This window comes from Parasteatoda tepidariorum, chromosome 11 (genome assembly GCF_982258835.1).
Source record: "Parasteatoda tepidariorum strain Cologne lab strain chromosome 11, Ptep-v5.0, whole genome shotgun sequence".
NCBI lineage: Eukaryota > Metazoa > Arthropoda > Arachnida > Araneae > Theridiidae > Parasteatoda > Parasteatoda tepidariorum.
The window spans coordinates 79,957,967-79,979,439 of NC_141765.1; the positions used below are offsets into that span (position 1 = coordinate 79,957,967).

At 32.0% G+C, this 21,473-nt stretch overlaps 1 protein-coding gene across 1 annotated transcript in view; it reads left to right on the forward strand.

Moving 5' to 3' along the window:
- LOC107439832 (1-phosphatidylinositol 4,5-bisphosphate phosphodiesterase epsilon-1) overlaps positions 1-21,473 on the forward strand; it is a 232,922-nt gene that overhangs the window by 56,996 nt on the left and 154,453 nt on the right. Inside the window, exon 3 of the mRNA XM_087155060.1 lies at positions 11,907-12,878. Within this exon, the coding sequence (XP_087011186.1) occupies positions 11,907-12,878 (972 nt within the window). The remainder of the gene's footprint in view (positions 1-11,906; positions 12,879-21,473) is intronic.

The window sequence follows — 21,473 nt, forward strand, 5'->3', positions numbered from 1 at the left end:
TTATGTCCAAATCCAAAAGTTTTTATTAAATTAAAATAAAGTAAGAAATAGCCTAACAAATTTAATTACTTTTTAATTTAATTCTTTATGGGCACCTTAAATTAGATTTCCGTTTGTAATAAATTCAATGATGTAAAATAATACTTGAACATATAATATCAAAATTAATTTTCACATTTAAAAATAAAAAAGAAATTTTTGTTTCAAAGAAAAAATTTACCTAATTAATTAAGAAACACTTCTTTATGTATTCTTTTCAATAATAGATTACATTCAGAATAAGGTAACGACGGCGATCCTAAAGTCCGTCCCACTGAAAATAATCTACAAGAAACGATATCAAGTCGCGACAAAGAAGAAAAAAAAACTAAGAGGTGCGGAAACGAACATGCGAGATCACGATATATGTTCTCAAAACTGATTCTGATTCTACCGCGCATCAATCAAGGCCGTTTTAATATAATGATACGTACATCGTCTTCCCCAGCTCGAGTTGGCATCGGAACATAAGAGATCCTTGCGTGTCTTGCATCGCTATATCGTATATCGCTATATCGTTCGTCTTCATTACTCGACGGCTTAAATCAGATTTCTGATGCATCGCCTGGAACGAAAGTAGCTGTATCGGCCTGCCGATACAGGCGTTAAATCGATATGTCGCAATACATAGATTTATAGCCCAGTCTTAATTATGATAATCTTTTTAAGCTGGTGAGGTATGTAGCATTTCAACAACAGAAAAAGAACAGTAAAAACTATGCCAATGTCAAATGATGAGCCGTTAAATTTGACGTATTCAAAATAAAAATTTTCTCTTTGATGACTTTAAATGTGTTTTTGAAGCACATTCGCAAAAATAAAGATAAAACATTTTGAGTTCCTTCGACCTGAAGCAGAATTTTGAGATCTATATAGCTGAAATGAATTGTCCGAAATAACGTTCTAACCTCCAGGAAAGACCACCTCCATGTAGCCTCTATTTTCGACCACTTTTGGTGTTGAAGAAAACCTCTCCCAGGGGACGTTTTAATGATCTCTTCTAGCTGCAAAGGGAAAACTTCTGCATCAAATGCGGAAAAAGTCTATAAATATGGAAACAAAAAATAAGTAGATTAAAGTGAATTCGAAATATTTTTCTCTTACTCAGAATCTCTTATTCAGAAAGCTCCTTTTGACAATACAACCTCATGCTGCAGTCATAGTGCATAATGCCATCAATGATTTACTTCAAGAGTTGAAAGATAAATAAGAAAGAAACAAACGCATCTCTTCTCATCTTGTAAAGCCAACTAATTTTTATGATATAAAATTAACTTAATAAAAAAACATTATTGTTTATTTATTTAAAATAGCTTCATCATTCATAATTGGTAAATTTCGTTTTACACATAATTATATCAGTTGGGATAATTTTTATGGACGCTAGATTTTGATAAGACTTTTCATGACGCCAGCAGATGTGGCATTTCCGCACCAAGGAAATGATACTGACGAAAAGGCGTTTGTGAAAATCATGTACCCTCGATTAAAAGTTTGAAGTCTATGAGGGTAATCTCTAAGAACGACCAACCTCCATCAACAACTATTTTGCTGTGGAACAGAAACGCTCCCGAGAGGTTTCACTGTATCAAATTTTTTAAAAAATATCTAATTTTTCAAAAAATCTTCAGTTTGACGAGTTTTTCCTGTTAGATAAAAATCTAAGGACATCGGAAGATATTCCAATAGCGGTCTCAGGAAAGGTTTAGGAGTGTCTTTAACTAAATAAGAACGTAATTCCTCATGTTTTAAAAAGGAAGAGAAGCCGTATCTTAACGAGCTGTGATTTCCTTCAACAGCGTCTCAATAGAATCGGTGCAACATTTTCCTCCTCATGCCCTGAGATGGTTCTATGAATGGACAACATCTCCTTATTTGTCCCAAATTCAAAGACTCTGGAGGTTGCTTTATTTATTCAAATGTTTGCTTATTATATAATAAATTTCATATAATATTTCATAGTCTTAACCTTTATGTCTACATATGCGTAGAGTAAGAACTACATTAACTTGTACAAAAAGTAAAATTGACAAATTTGATGACTTTATTTGTTTAATAGGTTTATGGATCGCAACCTTTGCGAAAGAGGCGTGGCAGCTCAGGGGACAGAGCACTCGCCTCCCAATGAGGTGACCCGGGTTCGATCCCTGCGACAGTGGGTCAATTAGAATTCCGCACCCGGCTCGCACCGACCACAGTGCTTACGTAAAATATCCTCAGAGGAAGATGGATCATGGGTCAGAGTCTCCTTGCCGTCAGGCAAACTGTGGGAGATTCTCAGGGTCTTCCTCTCCATGTAACGCAAATGCGGGTTAGTTCCATCAAAAAGTCCTTCACGAAGGAAAATTTCTCCCAATAGTTGATCCAGGAGTTTACTTTGCCTTCTGGATTGGGGTCAAAATTACAAGACTACGGAGTTGAACACTAGTAGTCCTAAATCAAAAAATTGGGTCAGCTGTTCAACGATGGTTATAATATAAAATAAAAAATACCTCGAAATAAACTTTTTACAATAAGCATTATCTCTCAAAAATAATAAAATAACAAAATATAAATTTCAGATCATTTCAAAACCTATAAAAAGCGCACATTTTCCAATATTTAAATTGTTTTCATAAATATTTAAATTTAGTAACGATCTGTTTTGGTTGTTTTTACTGGAAGTTATAGTTCTGAGTGGTGTGTAAACCCATTCGAGTAAAAATTTTTTTTTCAAAAACTGTTTTCAAATTTGTCTAGCGTAAAACTATTTAATAAACTGTTAAAAATAATTTATAAAATTTATAAATATTGCAGCTCGAATACCTCGATAGCACAACGAAAATTCAATAAAAATCATTAATACTACAAAAAATAGTAATAATGTAAGAAATTTTTTTTTCTCTAACTTGATATGCTTTTTCTTTAACTCGTTGTTTTTTTACTATCAGAGAGCTAAGAGGATGAAGGGGTATAGTAAAATTTTTGAATAAAATTGAAATTCTTAAAAAAAAAGTTCTTATTTAGTCTTATTAACTATATTTAGTATTCCGTGCAGATTGCCTTTTTGTACATTTTTTTCCATCAAAAATGAAAACAAAAAAGTATACATATTGAAAGTCTCAAGTGAATATTAAAGCAAAGAAAAAAAAACGCTTTCTAAATCAAGTTACAGCAACAGAATTCAGATGGAACAGAGAAATTGCAAATTATAGCAGAATGAATTCATTTTAATGCAAGCACGCAAAATCTTTAAGTAAAGGCTACTTTCATAAAAAATTTGCAAAAAGAAGAAAAAAAAATTCAATTATTAAGGTACACGGTTAAAAATTCCGAACCACGTAGCACCAAAAATTAGTATTCATTTGCTGGCTACGTAAAATGGAGCTCAATTTCTCCATATTTTGGTATTTTTACTCAGCGAAAGATTGCACGAAAAGTAGGTGTTTTAATGAAACAAAAAACTACTTTCTTTTCCCAAATTTTGGTGCAGTCAATTGCACTGTGGAAAAATTTCTCGATCATACTTCACAATTTATGGTGTAACTGAAATAAAATGATCTTTCTTTAACTAAACCTTGGGAAACTAAGAAACATTGCACCAAATACTGGTTAAAGATTTACCATGTTTTTTTTACAGTGAAGGAATTTAGTAGGTCAATAGGAATTTTCAATAAGTTAAAAGTATGATCAAAATTGTATTAGATCGAAAATACTAAATAATTTCAAAAAGTTCCTTATTAAATTGTTTAATAAATGTTTCTTATGGGTGTTGAAAGGTCTTGCAAAGCTGGCAGAAAGACACAGAATGTTTGAGAACTTATGATTTGCATCATAATAGACATATCTCTTTGATATGTATTTCGAAATTAAAAAAAAGAAGTTATAATAATAGAGGAATAGTAATAATAATAAAAGAATTGCACCTGATGGAGAAGACATAGGGTTTCTTTCAAACTTCTCTGTGAAAATTGTCACTGTAATGGATTTGAAATTCGCTGTGCAATTTGCGTTGAATTATAATTTAAATGAAACCTAAACAAACCTCATCAAGAACATCTGACGGTAATATAAATGAAATGGAGGTTAATAAACATCTGCATTCGTCATTTGTTTCCTCGTTATAAATCGTCTGCGTTCACAAAATGTATCTTTTTTTAAATATGACCTGCGTTTTTTTTTACCTTCCTAATTTAAAAAAAAATTGTAAGGAAATATTATTTATCTCTTTTAAAAAACTTGATTATTGTATGTTTTTCCTTCGAAAGTTTTTTTTTTCAACTTATTATCTAGTTTCAATGTTTAAAAAATGTGTTTGAAACGTCGCGTTCTTTTGCTTTTCTTTTAAATTATTATTCCTCTGCTGACAAATAATCCTAAATATAATGAAAGATGATGTGAGATTCATGAAAAGAGGAAAATTAGTTAAATTTATTCCTCTTTATTTCCATGCTTGTACAACTACTCTCTGATTTACTCATTGTATGATAAAAAGCATCAACAAGCCTAAAATATAGAATTAATTGTTAGGTTATGCAAACAATTTCATAACCAACAACGGCTGCCATCTAGTGGTATAATTCCAAGTCGAATAATAATCCAAACGGGCCCAGGATATGGCTTGTTTTCGAATTAAATTGAGATTTCACAGAATAAAATATACTATACCAAGTAAGAGGACATGAATTTTTATTAATCCTAACTACGTATCTACGTCATCTAAACTAAGAAAATGCAAGAAGCTCAATTTTTAGAAAAAAAGTAGATACGACAGGTTTTCGGGTTAATCGACTCATTTGAAAAAGCGAAAACTTGCTGAACGATGGCAAACGCTTCTGATTCCTTAAAAAATGACTAAATAAATTCATATTTACATTCTAAATATGAATAAAAAATAGAAATTTTTTTAATTATCATGAATTACCGACTAGCTTTTGAGAAAGACTTCGTCATTTTGGTCTTTGGTTTCTTAATTAGAAGTTTTAAATTAGCGATTATATAATTAATACTCACTTTTGCGTAATTCTTCAACAAAAGAATGAAACAAATACAGTCTCTGGCGAAAATATTAGACACACTGTAATAATTACATGTTTTGCAATACTTTTATATTTAAACGTGCATGTAATGGGTTTTTATTCAGGAGATTTTTTATATACTTCCTATTTGTATTTATTTTTATTGTACTGCATTACAATGTTAACCGGTTGAAAGACGAACGTAAACCAGTGCAAATCAGTTCCAGTCGCGTGCGTCAGTTGCGGACGTGTTTCTGTGGCTGTGCTTGTTTCGCAGATTTATACTACGCAGTTATTTCTTTATTATGAGTGCAGTGTATAAATAATCAATTGGAACATTTTTAACATGGGTGAAAGAGGCAATCTTTCACCATGTAAAAAAGCTGAAGTAAAGGTGTATTACAGTAGAATATTTTTTAAGAATTTTTAGAAAATGAAACTATGGAGAAAATCTAAAACTTATAGCTTCCCTTCATTAAGAAGGAATGTTGATTCTTTGCAAATCAATAATTAAAAAATAGAAATAAAAAATATCCCTTAAAAATCCTCTAAATTAATCAACCTCAGATCATGAAATTTCCACTCATAAACTCGCCATTGGCGACCAAATATTTAGGATTGGCGAGTAAGTTTTGTCTTATCAAAGTATCATTCTTTTCCTAGAGTTGTGAGTTTTCAGTTGACAAATATCAAAAATGAGAAGTAATTGTTTCAGACTTAAATAAAGGGAGATTAATTAAATGTGAAAATATGTAAAGTGCACAAAAAAACAAGATATGCCACCCTGAATTACATTTGATCTAATGATCAGATTTTCACTTTCTCGGATTCATTCTTAATGGCTCGAGAGGGTTAACCTCAAATATTCTAGATAATAAGCGCATGTGATATTTTAAGTTACAAAATTAGACACAAAAACGTACTTTCTCTGAATATACATGCTTTTTTTATTTTGACGGATTCGAATTTCTGACCCCCAAAATATAGGCCGTAATCTGGGAAATAGGGTCCCAATATTTTGGTCAGAAGACAGCTTCAAAATTTAGACCCCTTAATGTTAATTAACATTTGAGCAAACTCGGTCGAATAGTTCCCGAGAAATCAAATTCTAAATATCTTTCTCTTTCGAAATTAAATTTCTCAGGAGCTATTCGACCGATTTTGCACAAATTTTGTATTTTGCTGTATAAAATCACTTTCTTTAAAATCATGGAAAAATTTGTATACCTTAGAATTAAAATATTTTTCGGTCATTTTTGAATAAATAAAAGAAAATAATAAATATTTACTAAAAGTTATTTTTGGCCTGGAATTATCTTTGAATAAATGAATTTTATATTTGTGTGTAAAAAATTTTGAGTTCGCTTAAAAAATTCTCGAAATATAGCGAAATACGCAAAAAATAAAATTAACCTTTAGGGGTCCGAACTATTAATTTATCTTTTTCTACGTCCTTTTATGGTTTGGATCAACAGAAATTTCTTTAAATTACATTTGTTAACATATTCTGTGGGCTTGGAAACAACAATATAAAATATGTTTTTAAAAAGCAGTTTAAAAAAATCTCTTTTTATGTATAAAGTTGCATAGTAAAAGAAAAATGATTCATTTTTCTTTTGACATTTATTCAGCCGTATTATTAAGACATTTATTCAGCCGTAATTGTACCCTTAATTGCAAAAAAAAAACAAAAAAAAAAAAAAAAAAAAAAAAAAACCCAGAAAATTTCAAAGAAAAATTAAATTTTTATGATTTGGTTTTTGTTAACTGCGCTTAAACTGAAAGTAAAGTACATAGAACATGTGAAGTAAGATGAAAACACACACACAAAAAAAAAAAAAAATCTCGGGAGTAAGTTCTACAGTAAAATCATGATTGATAAAGGTTAGTCGTTCTTAGAGATTACCTTTATTGACTTCAAAATTGTTATCGAAGGTACCTAATTTTTTTCAAACGATTTAAATTTTAGTCAGTGTCATTTTCCTGGTGTGGAAATGCCACTTCTGTTTGCGTTATGAAAAGACGATCGATGAATAAAATTTAGCATCAATAAAGATAATCCTAACCGATATAATTACGTACAAAAACAAATTTACAAATTATGAATGATAAAGCTACTTGAACTAAATAAACAATTATGTTTTTTGTCAAGTTGGCTTTATATCATAAAAATTAGATAGCTTTAAAAAATTAGAAGAGATTTGCTTATTTTGTTCTAAATTCTTTTCTAATTTAACTTCGAAAAGTAAATCATCAGCTTTAATGCACATCAGTAGGTTGTATCGTCAAAAAGAGCTCTATAAATAAGAGCCTCATACAAATATTTTGAATTTACTTATTTGCTTCGTTAATTTTTTTTTTCGCCTTTCCTTACTTTATCATTTGATGCAGATGTTTGTCTGCAGCTAGGAGAGACCATTAAATCTTTCCTTTTAATGGTCTCTTCTAAAGGTTTTCTTCAACTCAAAGTATATGGAAAAAAGTGGTCGTAAATAGAAGTGGTCGCTACATGGAGGTTTCTCTGTATTTAGCTATTTGAACGTTATTTCGGACTATTTATTTCCAGGGCTAAGGAGAATAGAAGGGCTAGTTCACTCCTTTGAAGAAACTCTCGCCGCGTCAATCCTCCGATTTTCTCTAGTAGCGTCACTTTGGCACGAAGATCGCACTTTTACTTCAAGAACAGAGTGTTCGGCCTTACTAGCTCTAACTAATATTGGAGCATTTCCTTTTGTGACATATTCTAAGACATTTGTTATTTTCTATAATGACTTTCCTCAGTTTATGCAGTGAATTTATAAAAATTTAAAACTATTATCGAAATGCCAGTTCACGCGATTAAAACATGCAAAAATTCTGATAGAAAAACAAGAGGAAAAAATATAATTTTCCGCGTGTTCCCTAAAGTAAATGAACTACTATGTAAAGAATGAATTCCGAAATGACAAAGTTAATGTACAACAGCAATACGTTTTTTCTATCGTTAAGAACTTTTATAAAAATTCATTATCTAAATAGAAACCGCTTCGTTACTTCAAAAAGAAAGGCAGGTGAAACAAATTAAAAAATGGATAAAGCCAAAAAAAATTTCAACGTAAATAAAAAGTATAAATAAAATATATAATGTATAGTTGAAATTCTCCTAATTTCATAACATATTTTTTAATGTAGTTATTCTAAATATTTATGATTTTTTAAAAAATTATATTCTCTTAAATTTAATTATCTATAAATTATATAGTCTTAAATTTAAATATCTATAAACAATTGTAAAATTTCTAATATCATTATGAACCTAAATTATTGTTTTGTTTCAGTAATTAGCGTTTAAGGTTGATGTTTCCTAATGATTAAGTATGAACAAATTACTATTAACGGCATATTTTAAAATCAGGGATTCTAAATTTAACTCAACTTATTGTTATAAAAGAATTTATAGATAAAAAAGTGTCGATATATGCTTTCATTTTTCTTAATAATTAAAGTTAAAACTGAACTTTTTAAAATAAAGTATTTATAGTGTTATTTTCGCCAAGTAGTAAAATATTTTTATAAGTTTAAAATGGTATTTTTTTAATATAATGGCCAAGAAAGTTTTTTTGAACTATGTTTATGAACGGAAATATTGTGTTAATTACGTAAAGTTTGAAAGCTAATAACCAAAAAAAGTCTAACTTATTTTTACAAAGAGAAAGGTGCAAAGTTATCATAATATCTTTGCTTGCGATCTCCGAGATCTGTGGACACAGTGACGTCATGAGGAGAGAAATCGTAGCTTCAGCTCTAAGAGCGGAATGAACTAGCCCTTCTATTCTCTTTAGCCCTGATTTATTTCAGCATTATTGTATATAGATTTAAAAATTAAAGCTCAGCTTCAAGGCACTCAAAATGGGCCTCTTTTATGTTTACTTTTGCTTCAAAAACACATCCAAAGTTAGATGATCAAGGAGGCAATTTTTATGTTTCAAATTTAACTGTTCACGATTTGATATTGGCTATTTACCGTTTTTTTCTTTTGTTGAAATATCTCACCTGCTTAAAAAGATTATCATAATCTCTAAAATTTTAAAAATATTTTTTTCCAATTTTGACATTTCCATTTTTGACATTTTTTTGTGTTTCCTCATTTGACTTTTTCCGAATTTGGTGCAGATGTTTGTCCGGTCACTGGGAGAGGTTTTAATGGCCTCTCCAAAAGGTATTCTTCAACACAAAGTTTTTTTGGAAAGAATTCCGTGCCTCATATATATATATATATATATATATATATGTTTTTGTATAATTTTATTACTTAAAAAACAATATTTTAACTTTTTTCTTGCTGTTTGTATGCCTTACCATAGTCATGCATAAATATAATTGGATTTATCCTCGTTTGTCGAAGTTTTAAATCACAATGAAAAATTATAAGAAGGAGGAGAAATTTGATTCAAAGTACGTATTTAATTGGGCAGTTTAATGACGTATAAAACATCTTATTATTTGAGTTTAGGGGATTCTTTTTCCTTATTAAATTGTAAAATATTAACTATAAAATTACCCAACAATATACAAAAAGTGCTAAAAATTAAGGTTTATTATTTTTATGTAATAATTAAAAAAACTATAAATTGTGTATTATGTTTTTTGTAAATTATTTAAAAAAATATTTTGTTTCATATAGGAATTTACTTTTTTATATATTTCATATTACATGTTCCATATTTCCTACTAAAAATTGCATTTTCTCTTATTATTAAAAGCTTGAATCTTAGGAGAATATAAATATACCGTCAATTGATTTTAATACAAATAAACTTAGTTGAAAATATTGAGTGTCAAATAAATTAAAGAAGTGATTCACTCTAAATATTTTTTTTCATAATAAATCATTTCCTTAATAAAAATACTATCTTAATTATTCGAAGGGCATGCCTTAATAATTTTGAAAATTTAGAGCCATTTTTTTAAAGAAGCATCAGAGAGGTATGGGGGGTTAGAATACTCGATTATGTACTCGATTATGTTGGAATTTTCAGGCTAGACAAATGTTTCTACGGTTAATTATTCGACTTTTATATAATATGATCTTGAATTTTGAGGCCTGCACTCGAGTAATTGTATAAAAGAAGTAATTGCGGAAAAGCTGTAAATTGTTTCGAAAAATGTATAGTTGTAGTTTATTTATGTCACATTAGAGCTGCCCAAGGGGCTATTGGCGACGGTCACGGAAACATCCCTGAGGATGATCCGAAGACATGCCATAACAAATTTGATCCAGCAGAGGGGGTGGTACCCCCGCTTCGGTAGCCCGATGACCTGCGCGCCAAGTCGAGCACTTTACGATAGAATAGTTTAACGAGGATCAATACCGCACATCCTCGGTCCCTTCGTAAACTGATCCAAGTGGTCACCCACCCGCACACTGACCGCAGCCAGTGATGCTTGATTTCGTGTCTTAACGATCAGTGCACTGCGGGACTTAAAAAATTTGATTCAGGCCTAATAAGAATACATAAAGTTCACGCTCCCCCCCCGAGGTGATCTGTTGTCTTAATCTAGGATTTACTGAGGAGGAAGGGGCAAAGAGTGGCAAAACTTACACGTTGCTATCTAAAAAAGTGATATAATATCTACTGTTTGCAAAAAAAAAAAAGAAAAAAAGAAAAGAAAAAAACACGTGTCTTATACTTTTACATAAAGAACGTACTCTGAAAATTTCAAGAAAATCAAAAATGTCAAGTATATCCAACTCTGATTTGATTGATTTGCCAGATATTTAAAAAAAAAACTATTTCTTAATCAGCTCTGGCCATATTTTAAATACAAAATTATAAATAAAGAACGCACTTTCTCTTAATAAACTTACCTATTTTTTAGTGGATTTATGTTTCACCCTTAGATTATGGAAGATCAAAAATTGCACTTTCACTATGACACTTATTCATTGCACATGAGACTCAATTACGTAAGGATAAATCTAAACAAAAAAAAAAAACTTAAATCCATAATTTTTTTAAATTTTTTTAATGAGAATTAAAATTTCATTCAATAATCAAACTAATTTTAAAGTGTTTAATTCTGCGTTTATCAATTCTGATTGAGATTTTGATATAATTTGTGTTTATGCCAAACATGAATTATAAAGTTCGAAGCCATAAAGCCTTTCTTCATTTCATATATGAGAGGGATTCTAAAACGGTCTAATGACTATGGAACATATTTTCAAATTAGAATTTTGGTTAATTATTAGCTTTAGAAATTTCACGTTTCTATACAAGATTAAATATTGTCATAAAAATTTATATTTTTTTTCATTAATTCTTTGACACGGACACTGAAAAATCTGAAATTTTAGCCTGACAGACACGCCCAGTTATGTATAAAATAGATTTTAGGTAATCAAGGGGCAGAATTCTTATACTCTCAAAATATCCTTTTCAAGGAATATCTCTTAAGTTGACAATATACATACAAGCTCTGATTAAAAAACTAATGCAAACTCTTTCAATTATTTAAGGAGAATTATGTGGAAAATTTGATTCTATTTTTTAAATAAATGTTTAACATTGCAGAAAAACTTTTGAAAATACAGCAAATCATCACAATTTTATTGACAATGGCAAAATGTTTATTGAAAGAGCAACTTGCAAGACACGTTTTTACTTGAAGGGGTATTTTAAATTGTTGATTTTGTATATAGTTGTAGCTTAAATTTTTTTTGTTTTGAAAAAAGCTGTAGCTTTAATTCTTGTTTTTTGAAAAAGTTGCAGCTTAAATTGTTGTTATTTGAAAAAGTTGTAACTTAAATTGCTGTGTTTTTCCAAAAGTTGTAGCTTAAATTGCTGTTTTTTTGAAGAAGTTGTAGCTGAAATTGTTTTTTATTTTCAGGAGAGTTCTTTTATGACCGTCCAAAATGAGCATCCGTCCTATGAATGGCTCCTTCTAGGGAGCTCTGCATCGGATTCGCCACAAAACTTTGAGCAATTGTATAGTGCTATCAGAAGAAATGATGTTAAAGCGGTACAGAAGATTTTAGAAAATCCTTTAAATTCCGAAAGCCTTTGTGAAATTTCGGATGATGAGAAAAAGTCGCATAAGATTTTAGATCGAAAATTGTCTCCTGGGAAAGAGCTTCCACCTATCTTTGCAAATGCACTTTTCTTAGCTATAGAATTTGAATCATTTGATGTTGCACAATCTCTTTTAGAATATGGTGTAGATCCCAATTGTTCCATTTTAGAAGGCAGCTATCATTCAAACCGTTCTCAAAATAGCGGGTACGTGTGCTCACGTCAGTGCCTGGATTCATATTTTAGAACAGTATTTGTTACACCAGAAGGAAAGACTATATTTTACGACGAGCATTATACTCAAGAAATATTTTTTTCCCTCGCACCTTTATTTTTAGCCGTAGCAAAAGGAAATGCTATAATGGTTCACTTACTTTTACAGTATGGTGCATCTCCCAAAATTAACGACAAACATGGTGTTACACCTTTACATATTGCTGCTTTACAAAACAAAGTCTCCTGGTCATGTATTCGTCTTTTATTGGAAAGAGGAGCCCCCATTGAAGTAGCAAATAATCATGGAGTTACTCCTGCTCAGCTTTTAAATCCTGATCTTAGTTTACTGCAGAGATCTTTAATAGAAGATGCATTTAGTTGTTTCTTAGCTCATCCTGTCTCCAAGGTAGAAGGAGAAGAATCTTTTCTCAGTACGGGAAATACATTTCGGAATCATTTCCTTTTAAAACGCTTTCAAGACAACAAATCCAAAATTTCGAAGGATGAGGATAGTCATTCTTCTGTACAGCGTAGCAGTATAGAAACAAGTTCTCATATCGAAGAAGAAGAAACGGTAAGATTTAACATGTTTAATCTCTTGCATTGAAAAGACGTGCCACACACGTCAACCATACTTTTAGGCACAAATCACGTTGTTCCGCCGTGCAACTGAAAAAAGAACAGTGTAAGTTTTTTAAGAAAGATTTCGAGAAAAGCGTCTCGTAGCCGTTTGTCTTAGCCATTTTAATGACATAAACTCGAAAATAGCTTAACGTACAAAAATGTTAAATTACAAAAAAGTCTTACATTTTTGTCTGTTACACTGTTTTTTTTTATTGCATGGCAGTCTACTTCTTGGTAGGAAAAAAAAAGAAAAAAGACAGAAATAAAAAAGGCGTTTGTCTTAAAGGAGTAGAAAATATTGTTTCAATATTTATATAGTCATCGAACGCATCAGTTGCAATCGAATGTTTTTTAATATATTTTTCTTGAACGGTAATGAATTTCTAGCCAGTGCAAATGGTGCTTTTTCGAAAAGCCGCATTTTAAGCAAAATTTTAGTTTTAAATAATGCCCAGCTGAAAAGAATTGTAGACTTTAAAATGGATTTTAATTTCTTAAGATAAAAATAACGGATAATACCTACACTGGTGCAAGAAGTTAAGATAATTTGCAGACTTGGTCGATAATCTCTAGAACTACGGTCTGTCCTGTTCGTAGAAGTGAGCAGGGCGTAAATAGCAGGTCTTCTTGCAAACAACCCTCTCTCATGAAGTCATTTGGAGACAGTCACCCTTGATACATGGGTTCCTGTGGCAGCATACAAGTCACGAGGAAGCTGAGAAGCTGTAGCCCCTCTGTTACACTTAGCTATTATGGACAATTGGTTATCTTCTCCGGCCGTCGTGGCTCTTGGACGACCTTGACCAGGCTTTCTCTCAATGGATCCGATATCCTGGAACTGTTTTCATAAGTTACACACGACGCTGGGCGTTAAATTGAACTCTCTATAAATCTGGACCTGAGATTGGCCTGCTTCTCGCCTCCCTACAATTCGCCACATCATTCCATCATCTAAACGTTAGTGGCTACTCATTTTTACTGCCAATTTGAATTTATCCCATTGCTGCAAAATAACACCAAGAAATTCGCCGAGGTGTACTAACGAGCGAAATGCGTCTTAACTTACGCTCACTTATAAAGCCTGTTTCTCTACCGGTTCCACCTAAACACACGTGTACTCTTACGTATTTGATTTACAAGATTTGCATTTTTGTCTAGAAGCAATGGTTTTACATTCAGTTCAGTTCTTTTTATGAAATTCGATAAAGTGTGCAAATTCTCTTAATTTATTTCACCAATGTAGATAAAAAAATCATTATCAGAGTTTTTCGAAGCACTTTCACCAAAAACTAAATAAATCAAAATTTGTTATCGACTTAAATTATAAACTGTCCTAAGGTACATAACAAGGCATTGATCTGGGTAAGTCAGTTTTATAAAAGTAATTTTAAGCCAATAATAAAACACTCTATTTTTTAAAGTGCCAAATTAAGAAAATACACATAAATTAAAAAGAATTAAGAATATACACACATACCGATGAACGTGGACATTACAGATATGTTTTGTTTCACACCAAGTAATATATTCTGCGTGAATGATTGTCTGGAAATTTCGAAATTTTGATTAAAAACAACAAAATTTTCACTAATTTTAGTTAGATAAGGTACTTTAGGTACTTTTATTTACTTCACACTAGAGCTGCACAATGGGCTATCGGCGACGATTTGGGTAACATTCGTGAGGATGATCCAAAGACATACCATAGCATTTTTGATCTTCTGCAGAGGCTGCTTTGGTAGCTGGAAGACCTGCGCGCGAAATCGAGCACTTTGCGGTTGAACAGTTTAACGAGCACCAATACCGCAAACTCCTACGCAGGCTGATCAAAGTGGTCACCCACCCGTTTACTGAGCACAGCCAGTGATGCTTGACTGAAAACCGTGTCTTTCGATTAGTCCACTGCGGCCATCTAAAGATTCTCCATTTCCCCCCCCTTCCCTTCAAACTAACTACATAGATGACTCGGGGGGATAGAACCTTCTAATGAGGTGAACCGGGTTCCAATCCCAGCGATGGCTGGTTGATACGAATTCTGCATCCGGCTTGTTCCGACCACAGGGTTGACATCAAATATCCTCACTGGTAGACGGATCATGGGTTAGAGTCCCTTTGCCGATAGGCAAACCGTGGGAGGTCTCGTGATCTTTCTCTCCATGTAACTCAAATGCTGGTTAGTTCCATCAAAATGTCCTCCATGATGGCAAATTTCTCTTAATACTTGATCCAGAAGTTTCATTGTCTTAGCACATTTGGATTTTGCTTACAATTTTAATAGATAAAGAAGTAAAGTTTATACCATTTCCAGCGTCGCATACGCATGCTCTAAAGGTTTTTCTGATCCACTTCAGAAGAGCAAAATGTAGTAAACTGTAACTACTTCGTTAAAAATGAAGTGAACTGTTTTTTAAAAGTAGTTATTGCAAACTACTTTCGAAATGTATTAACTACATCACTACTTTAAGGAGACGAACTTAACTGGAGAACTTAATTTACAACTGCATTCAAAATGGTTTTGAGTAAAAAATTGGCTTCTATTAAACATGAAGAATTATTAAGAAATATTTATTCATGCTTACATGAGCCAGTTCATGGACGTCGTAACCAGAGCTGTCTGAATTCTTCAGAAATTAGGGACCATTATTTTGAGAAAATATTATCTATATAATTTCTCAAAGCACTGCATAAAAAATTTAACAAGTGTTTGGAGAACTACAAGAATTTTCCCCCTTTGCTTTATTAGTAAATTTCCTTTGATGGGCAATCTAACGCTCAATTCTTTTTCTCCATGCACTTAACTGATTGAGATTAATTCTAAGGTATCCCTTAACTTTCAACAACACCCAAGGAAAGTCATTTGATACCTCAAACATAGTGGCCTCAGTTTAAGTTATGGGAAAATGTTCTTCGCGTTTTGAAATACTCTATTTCTGGAATTCGCATTTCTGGAACCCTATGTTATCTTTTAAAAATGTTGGATATCGACAGAACCATCCCTTTATTGGATATCTCTTAATAAATTATCTCAAGCAGGAAATAATCTAGAATTTCTAGGAAAACAGACGTATTTACATTTTAGGGAATGGGGAGACTCGTGCTAATATTTTTTATTTTTCGGTGATTTTGTGAGGAAAATTTCTCTGACATTCTAAATCTTCGCCTACAAAGCGTTCAGATTTCGATTCCACCATCATTTAAATTAGATATTCCCAGTCATTTATTAAAACTAATCTTTTGATTTCAAGAACTCATTAAATAAATCCATTTCTTGGAAGATAAGCCGGATGTTTGTGCTAAATTATGTTGTCTGTTTATGTTTCATAGTTTATATACCAAATATATTTATATCGTACATTAGTTGATGAATTTACATTTCATTGTTCGCATTTTTAATGCATGGAGTTTGTTCATATTTTATATTTATGAAATTAATGTAACGTTTAAATTTTTTAAATTATAAACAAAAAATGAGAATTTTTAGGATTTTTCAAAAACTTTGTTTTCTTTCATATATTAAATGTCGCGTGTAAAATTAATTTAGTTAAAAATTAGTTTCACTACTTCGTGTGCTCTACTCACAACCACTGGTGTTGAAGGATTATTCTAGTTCTTACAATATTGTAGGAATATGAAAGTTTGTCAATAAGCCTTTTTATGCATTCTTTTATATTATACTTTAAACTGGAGCAGTGATGCCTCGTTTAGCCGGGGCTGTGATGTGTCGTTGGGGATAAAGCGTTTGACTTCGAATCAGGCGAACTGAGTTCGAATCCCAGCAATGGCTGGTCGATATGAATTCCGCACCCGGCTTGCACCGACCACAGTGCTGGCGTAAAAGATCCTCAGTGGTAGACGAATCTAGGGTTAGAGTCCTTTTTGCCGTCAGGTTAACCGTGGGAGGTTTTCGTGGTTTTCCTCTCCATGTCACGCTAATGCGGGTTAGTTCGATTAAAAAGTCCTCCACGAAGGCAAATTTCTCCCAATACTTTATCCAGGAGTTCTCTTGTCTTCTGGATTGGATTCAAAATTACAAGTCTACGTTGTTCAACATTAGTAGTCGTAAACGTGAAACACTGGGTCTACTGTTCAACGACGGTGAAATACTTTCAACTTTTGGTATAGTAATAGACATTGTTTTCCATTGAATTATGTATGCGCACTTCTTCGATTCAAAGCTATTTAGTGTATCTTGGAGGACAGCAAGTCAAAACTCAATCTTCTTGGAGAGAAGAATATCACTGTTTGGGCGAAGTACATACTTAGCTGACTGAACTGCGTCAGAATGTTAATTTTATTGCTAAAAATATAGAAGTGACGAGATCATAAGCATTGGACTACTAGCATATTGACACATCAACTCCCCATGAAAAGCTTCCAGTAGCGTCCTTTAAATTATTACAATGTAAATTATTTCATTTGGAAGAAAACTAGTCCAGTTGTAAGTAACAAGCAGGGGAATTCTTTTTGTGATAAGGCCATTAAGTTCAGAGAAAGCCGTATATCCTCTACAAACACTGGAAAACTGAACTAAGCTTAGGGTTGAGCGGTGCAAACAGAATTCTAAGATAGCATCTGAGCACAAACTGTAACTAGTTTACATCAAAGTGGTGTTTCACTAAGTTTTTCACTACAAGGATAGTTCTTAGTGTAGAGAAACATCCTAGAAAGTTTATTTACACTACTTGGTGTAAAGTCTCTATGTTTGTTATTCAGTAAAACATATAATAAGATATGATAGACATAAGAATCAGTAAAGTTACTTTTATAATTTCAATCTGAAGCAAGAATAGTCCCGCAGAGGACTGATCGTTAAGACACGATTCCCAGCAGATCACCGAAGTCAAGCATCACTGGCTCTGTAGTCAGTATAGACTTAGAACAGACTGGTCCCATAGCAGACTGATCTTAAAGACACCATTCCCAGTAGATCACCGAAGTTAAGTCTATTTGGCAGCTGTCAGTGAGCGGATGAGTGACAACTCTCATCAACCTGTGAATGACCGTACTTTCACTACATAAACAGTGGGTGGGTGAGGACTTGTATCAGTCTACGAAGGGACCGAGGATGTGCGGTATTGATCCCCGTCAAACTGTTCTACCATAAAGTGCTCGACTGTCTACTCTGCAGAGGATCGAAATTGTGATGTCTTTAGATCAGGAATTTTTCCCAGACCATTGTGCAGCTCTAGTGCTACACAACAACAACTGTAGCAAGAATCATAAGTTCAGGATGAATATACAATATTTCAGTTTGTTTACCAAACACACATATAAAACAGACAGAATATTAATATGAATTTGAACAAAGTTAAAGTAAATCGAATACAATTGAAAGATTAATGCAAAACATCTGTGGACATAAATATTTTTATTATGCAAACAATAAAGCATATATAACAACATAACAAAAAATATACTTGCATTTTATTAAAGTTTTAATGAGTAGTTTGTCAAATGAATGCGACTGTTGTTGTTGTTAATTTACGTCGCACTAGAGCTGCACAATGGGCTATTGGGGACGGTCTGGGAAACACCCCGGAGGATGATCCGAAGACATGCCATCACAATTTTGATCCTCTGCGGAGGGGATGGCACCTCCGCTTCGGTAGCCTGACGATCTGTAAATAAATGCGACAAAAAAATTTAAATTACTTTGCAAATTATCATCCGTACTCAATATTTTCTATAAATCATTAAAGAGAATTTATAATTACTTGGCTATAACCGATTTCTCAATTAAATTCTGACAAGAAACACTCATATTTCTCCGATACACTTCATGTAATTAAACCGCCATAATGGCAGTATCTTGAAATCGCATAATCTTTAACTTCTAAAAAATGTCCCAAAAGACTCGTTACACGTTAGAAACAGGCCTTCCCTTCATTTCACACAAGAATTCAGTTAAATAGTTTAAATATACACTAACTATTCGCTAAATTTACAGAGCCCCGAAAATCACCATTTTATGCAGTTGTTTTTTGTTTCAAATATGGGTGATTCTTTTTAAACATGACAATTCGGACCAAAACATTTCTTCAAATGCAAAGTCTTCAAAATAATCTAAAATTTTTTTTGTATACTTCTTTAGTTACACTTATTAATATCTTACAGACAGCAGTATAGTTTATTGACATTTGCTCGAGAAGAAAAATAAAATGGAAATTCACCAAATCTTGAATGCCAGGAAAATGACATACTAGCTTAGAAGTTTAAAAAACAGTCATTTTAAGTTAATAGTAAGCAACTCAACTTAGGCCTTTATGTTAGATGGACCATAAATTGCTTAAATTAGTTCTTTATATCCACTGTAGGAAGAATAAAAAAAATTTTGTTGCTGATATGTACAGAATAAAATTGTGTATGATAATCAATCATTAGATAAATAAATAACTTCCATTACACTCAAGCATATTACAATCATACATAAACTTGGTAATAGGTTAATATTTGCTTTCCCTCCTTACAGTATTAGCAGTTTAAAAAAATCTGGTAACACTTCAATGTTCTGGCATTCATAAGCCAGGAAATTGACAGCCAGGATAATGACAAATTCGCCATTTTATAGCATATAACTTTACTTTAATTTAATATTTTGGCCCAAGACGTTTATATTCTGCAGAAAACAACAGGATTTCTTAAAATAACTCAGACAAATCTATGTAGTTTATGGTATTAATGATTTCAAGAAGACAGGAAAATGACAACACAAAAACCTACTCACCCTGAAGAATTTTTTGAAGTAGATTTTGAACCAGAAAATTGGTTCTTTATTCATGCAACAAGACATGTTCATATAGGAGGGTATTTAATTAATTTATTAACATTAGATATTGATCGCTGGCTCTATCTATTTTGGTTATAAACCACTAAATAAAAGTAGCCAGGAAAATGACAGATTTTCTAGGGACAAACAAATTATTGACAGAACAAATTATTTTAAGCGAATTTTTTGTAAATAATAACCCCTGCGTATATTCTAGAAATGCTTACACCGGTTGAGATAAAAAAAAACTAGATATTGAAAAATTTATGGGAAGTTTTGAAGCTAGTCATTACTAGAAACATTGTTTGGGACATGCCAGGAAAATGACATTTTGAAGTTCAATTAAATTTTTTAACTATACAAAACAGTCAATGCTAGTGCAAAGTCATTTTAAAATGCTAACCGCAATGCTGTTTATTAATTTTTTGAAAAAAGTTCTTTTAGTATTTTAGTTATAGATCTTAGAGCAAGGGACAATGAATTGTCATATTTCGTGAGAATTACCCATATATATATAACGGCCGACCCAATTTTCAACTTCGTTGCCTTGTAATTTTGAACCCAATCCAGAAGGCAAGGGAACTCCCGGATCAAGTATAAAGAGAATTTTACCTTCGTCGAGGACTTTTTGCTAGAACTAGCCCGCATGTGCGTTACATGGAGAGGAAGACTACGAAACCCTCCCTCAGTTAGTCCGACGGTAAGGGGACCCATGATCCGTCTACCACTGTGGTCGGGGCAAGTCGAATCATTGCTGGGACTCGGTTCACCTCAATGTAAGGCCATCACAGCTCATGAGTTGCAGATTAGTGTAATCAATTATTGGTGTTAAGATTTAACTTTGAAGTGTTAAAGACAAGGTTCGGTTTTAACTGGAAATTAAGTAATTCACAATTGTTTAGAGCTTTTCAACTCGAATAGATATTACACCTCAGTTTTCAAAGCGTTTAATAATAAGTGCTGAAATAAAATCAAATAAATCATCGATTCAAACATTGTCGAAAATGTTAAAAAAATTTTCTCGACAGAAAAGTCGATTAAACTAGTATCAGGTTAGAGCAAATATGATTTTAAAAATTGCCCACCTGTTTCATTGAAATTCCTTTGATAAATATATTTATTTAAGCCAGTTATTTTTTTCCTGAAATAAGGTTTCCCTTTGATTTCTTTTTATTTTTCCATCTATCTCAGTGGGGCAATTTTCTGATTCGCTAGATTTTACAAATTGAATTTTTTTTTTTTAAATAAAACTTCTCTTTTAGTCTGTTGAATAGTTTTATGCTCGGAAAATAAAAACAAAAATTCTTTTCAGTGATAAAATTTTCTTTCGTTCATCCAGATCTAACTTTTGCTGTGATTGGCTAAGTTCGTCGCGAAAAATAAAAATAATGTGAGTGTTGCTATTTTGTTTTTAGAAATGGAGGTACAACAAGATGTTTGGAAACGGAATCCTTTTAAAAGCTTGTTTCTCAGATCTTTAGAAATGATTAAAAAAAATCAATAAGTAAAATCGGCGGAATGATAGGTGTTCAAGGCCACTTTACTTTAGCTTGAAGCAACACTTGCATTCAATATTTATTACACTATATATATGAAATATTGAGGATATAAAATGTTTTTTTAAAGTCTCATTTTGAGGTTGTGGTGAAACGATATTCTGGTAAAACACTTTTCAAAAACCAACTTTCAAGAGGGCTCTTAATAGAAAGTGTCAAATTTTAAAAAAAAAATTATTTCTCTTTTTCATCTTTGTGTGATTAAATATTTATAGCGAATTAT